Here is a 2,432-nt window from a genome sequence, read left to right as displayed (position 1 = left end):
TAATAACTTAGACTAGTGATATATGCATGACACTAGTCTAAATTACTCCCCACTATGACCAGCCTTAGCATAGTTAGCGTATACTACCAACAAACGTGGTATCACGTGAAGTCAAGGCCAGAAGTAGAGACAAGGCGATCACGCGTCATTAATGAACAGAGATCCGACGGTGCCGCCAGCCGTTTAATTACGCGTGCTTAAATTCAGTCGGTTGTTTCGAAACGTTTTCCTTTCCTTTATGAATATAATAGACCCGCCACCCTCCTTTAAAGAGCATGCTGCAGAAATCTGAAAGAAGCCCATTCTCGATCGATCCTCCTACTCACTCTCTACAAGACACGTCACGTAAGCATGGGCATGGCACCCAAGGAACTACTCGTGTCCGCCACCCTCCTCTTCCTTCTCCTCCAAGTCGCCACCGCGAACCTCCGGCACGAGAACGTCATCGACCGGTGCTGGCGCGGCCAGAGCAACTGGGCCAACGACCGGCAGCGGCTCGCCATGTGCTCCGTCGGCTTCGCCGGGAACATGAGCTACGAGGTGACCGCGTACACGGTCACCGACCCGAGCGACGACCCCGTGCGGCCCCGACCCGGCACGCTGCGGTACGGCGCGACGCTGCTGCCTGGGAAGGTCTGGATCACCTTCCAGCCGGGCAGCATGCACATCAGGCTGGCGCAGCCGCTCTTCGTCAAGAGCTTCACTGTGATCGACGGCCGGGGCACCGACGTGCACCTCGCCGGGGGCGCCGGCATCGTGCTCTACAAGGTGAGCAACGTGGTCATCCACGGGCTCCACGTGCACCACGTGCGCGCGCAGGCCCCGGGACAGGTCGTCCGGCCCGGCGGCGCCGTGCAGAACGTGGACGCCGGCGACGGCGACGCCATCCGGCTGCTGTCCAACTCCAAGGTGTGGATCGACCACAACACGCTATCGCGCTGCGAGGACGGCCTCCTCGACGTGACGCGCAGCTCCACGGACGTGACCATCTCCAACAACTGGTTCCACGACCACGACAAGGTCATGCTGCTGGGCCACGAGGACCAGCACGTCGCCGACCGCCGGATGCGGGTCACCGTGGCGTTCAACCGCTTCGGGCCCAATGTGAGCCAGCGCATGCCGAGGATACGGCACGGCTACGCCCACGTCGTCAACAACTTGTACGATGGGTGGAGGGAATACGCCATCGGAGGAAGCATGGGGCCGACTGTCAAGAGCCAGGGCAACCTGTTCATCGCCTCCACAACGGACAGCGCCAATGTTGGTGCCTGATAAATTTTTTAAATACGATTTGAGAACTGTGGCATTTGAATTGCCAGAGGTCGCCTTCTGATCCTGATATATTCTTTGCAGGTGACGAGAAGGATGCCCGTCGGAGATGCAGCCGGAGAGGACTGGCATTGGCACTCCACTGGGGACTCGTTTGAGAACGGCGCCGTCTTCAAGCAGACGGGCAACAGGGTGCGGCCGAATTACAACAGGGATCAGGCTTTCCCGGCGGCGAGCTCCAGCGAGGTGAGATCGCTGACCAAGGACGCCGGTGCTCTGAGGTGCTCCGCCGGGGCCGCGTGCTGAACGGAGAGAATAAAGACGTGCAATGGAGTGTGTTATACTCTCTCTTTTTTGCGGGATGGAGTGTGTTATACTCTCTCTTTTTTGCGGGATGGAGTGTGTTATACTTTGAATACAGTGTACTTGCTGATGCAGCTTGTAGCTATAAAACACACACATACAACACCACTCTGTCAAAGTACAACACTGTCAACAATGTCAGGTCGCTGCAGATATGTGCATCTCGCTGTTCTTTTAACGGAAAATGTGAAAAACTCTCGGTGTTGTTTCCGCACTCTGAAGGGCACATGAGTCCAGGGGTGATAATAGCCTTTTTCCTTTGTGATCATGGTTGCACCTTACTTGTCCAGAAAGGCCTTCAAACAAAACGGTGGGTAAGAATCCTGCTCCAAGAGTTCAAATGTCATGTATGCATCATGATGCTGACAACACTAATAGTGAAATCTCAATTAAAGTGAATTAGTAGCTTCCACAATGAAGTACTTTTTGTAAAATAACAATATTTGTGAAAATTATCTTAGATGGGCTAGAAAATGACTAAACGAGCTATACTAGCCATGCAGAAAAACAAAGACATGATTAATGATATATTATATTACCTTGTCAACTTCCTGCTGTAGATATTGCCTAACCACGGTCGACTGCTGTATAACTCTCTCCAATGATGAATATGCTGGTAGATTAGCATGAGCTGCCATTGATCACCAGACAAACATCAAAATACGATCATATATGCAGGGTGTCAACTTTTTCTGGCCAAACTTAAGTGCTTCTGTCAGTAAAAAATAGCCAGATTAATAAAACCATATAACCCAATTTCCCACCTCCAAAATAAATTCGGCCAGTTACCATTTTCTGGA

At 52.5% G+C, this 2,432-nt stretch overlaps 1 protein-coding gene across 1 annotated transcript; it reads left to right on the top strand.

Moving 5' to 3' along the window:
* Window positions 1-323: 323 nt before the first annotated feature.
* LOC109767069 (pectate lyase 1-like) lies at window positions 324-1,915 on the top strand. Its single transcript, XM_020325830.3, has 2 exons — window positions 324-1,260; window positions 1,354-1,915. Exons 1-2 carry the CDS (start codon window positions 352-354, stop codon window positions 1,573-1,575), a joined length of 1,131 nt encoding a protein of 376 aa, XP_020181419.2. The 5' UTR covers window positions 324-351; the 3' UTR covers window positions 1,576-1,915.
* The last annotated feature ends 517 nt before the right edge of the window (window positions 1,916-2,432 follow it).

The sequence above is a fragment of the Aegilops tauschii genome, chromosome 5 (assembly GCF_002575655.3).
Source record: "Aegilops tauschii subsp. strangulata cultivar AL8/78 chromosome 5, Aet v6.0, whole genome shotgun sequence".
Taxonomy (NCBI): Eukaryota; Viridiplantae; Streptophyta; class Magnoliopsida; order Poales; family Poaceae; genus Aegilops; species Aegilops tauschii.
This window is presented reverse-complemented; position numbering and strand designations above follow the sequence as displayed.

Excerpts from the sequence above, each read along its gene's own strand:
- LOC109767069 (XM_020325830.3), top strand. The coding sequence starts at position 352 with ATGGGCATGGCACCCAAGGAACTACTCGTGTCCGCCACCCTCCTCTTC. Across the intron at positions 1,261-1,353 it reads CCACAACGGACAGCGCCAAT|GTGACGAGAAGGATGCCCGT; the intron begins GTTGGTGCCTGA and ends TATTCTTTGCAG.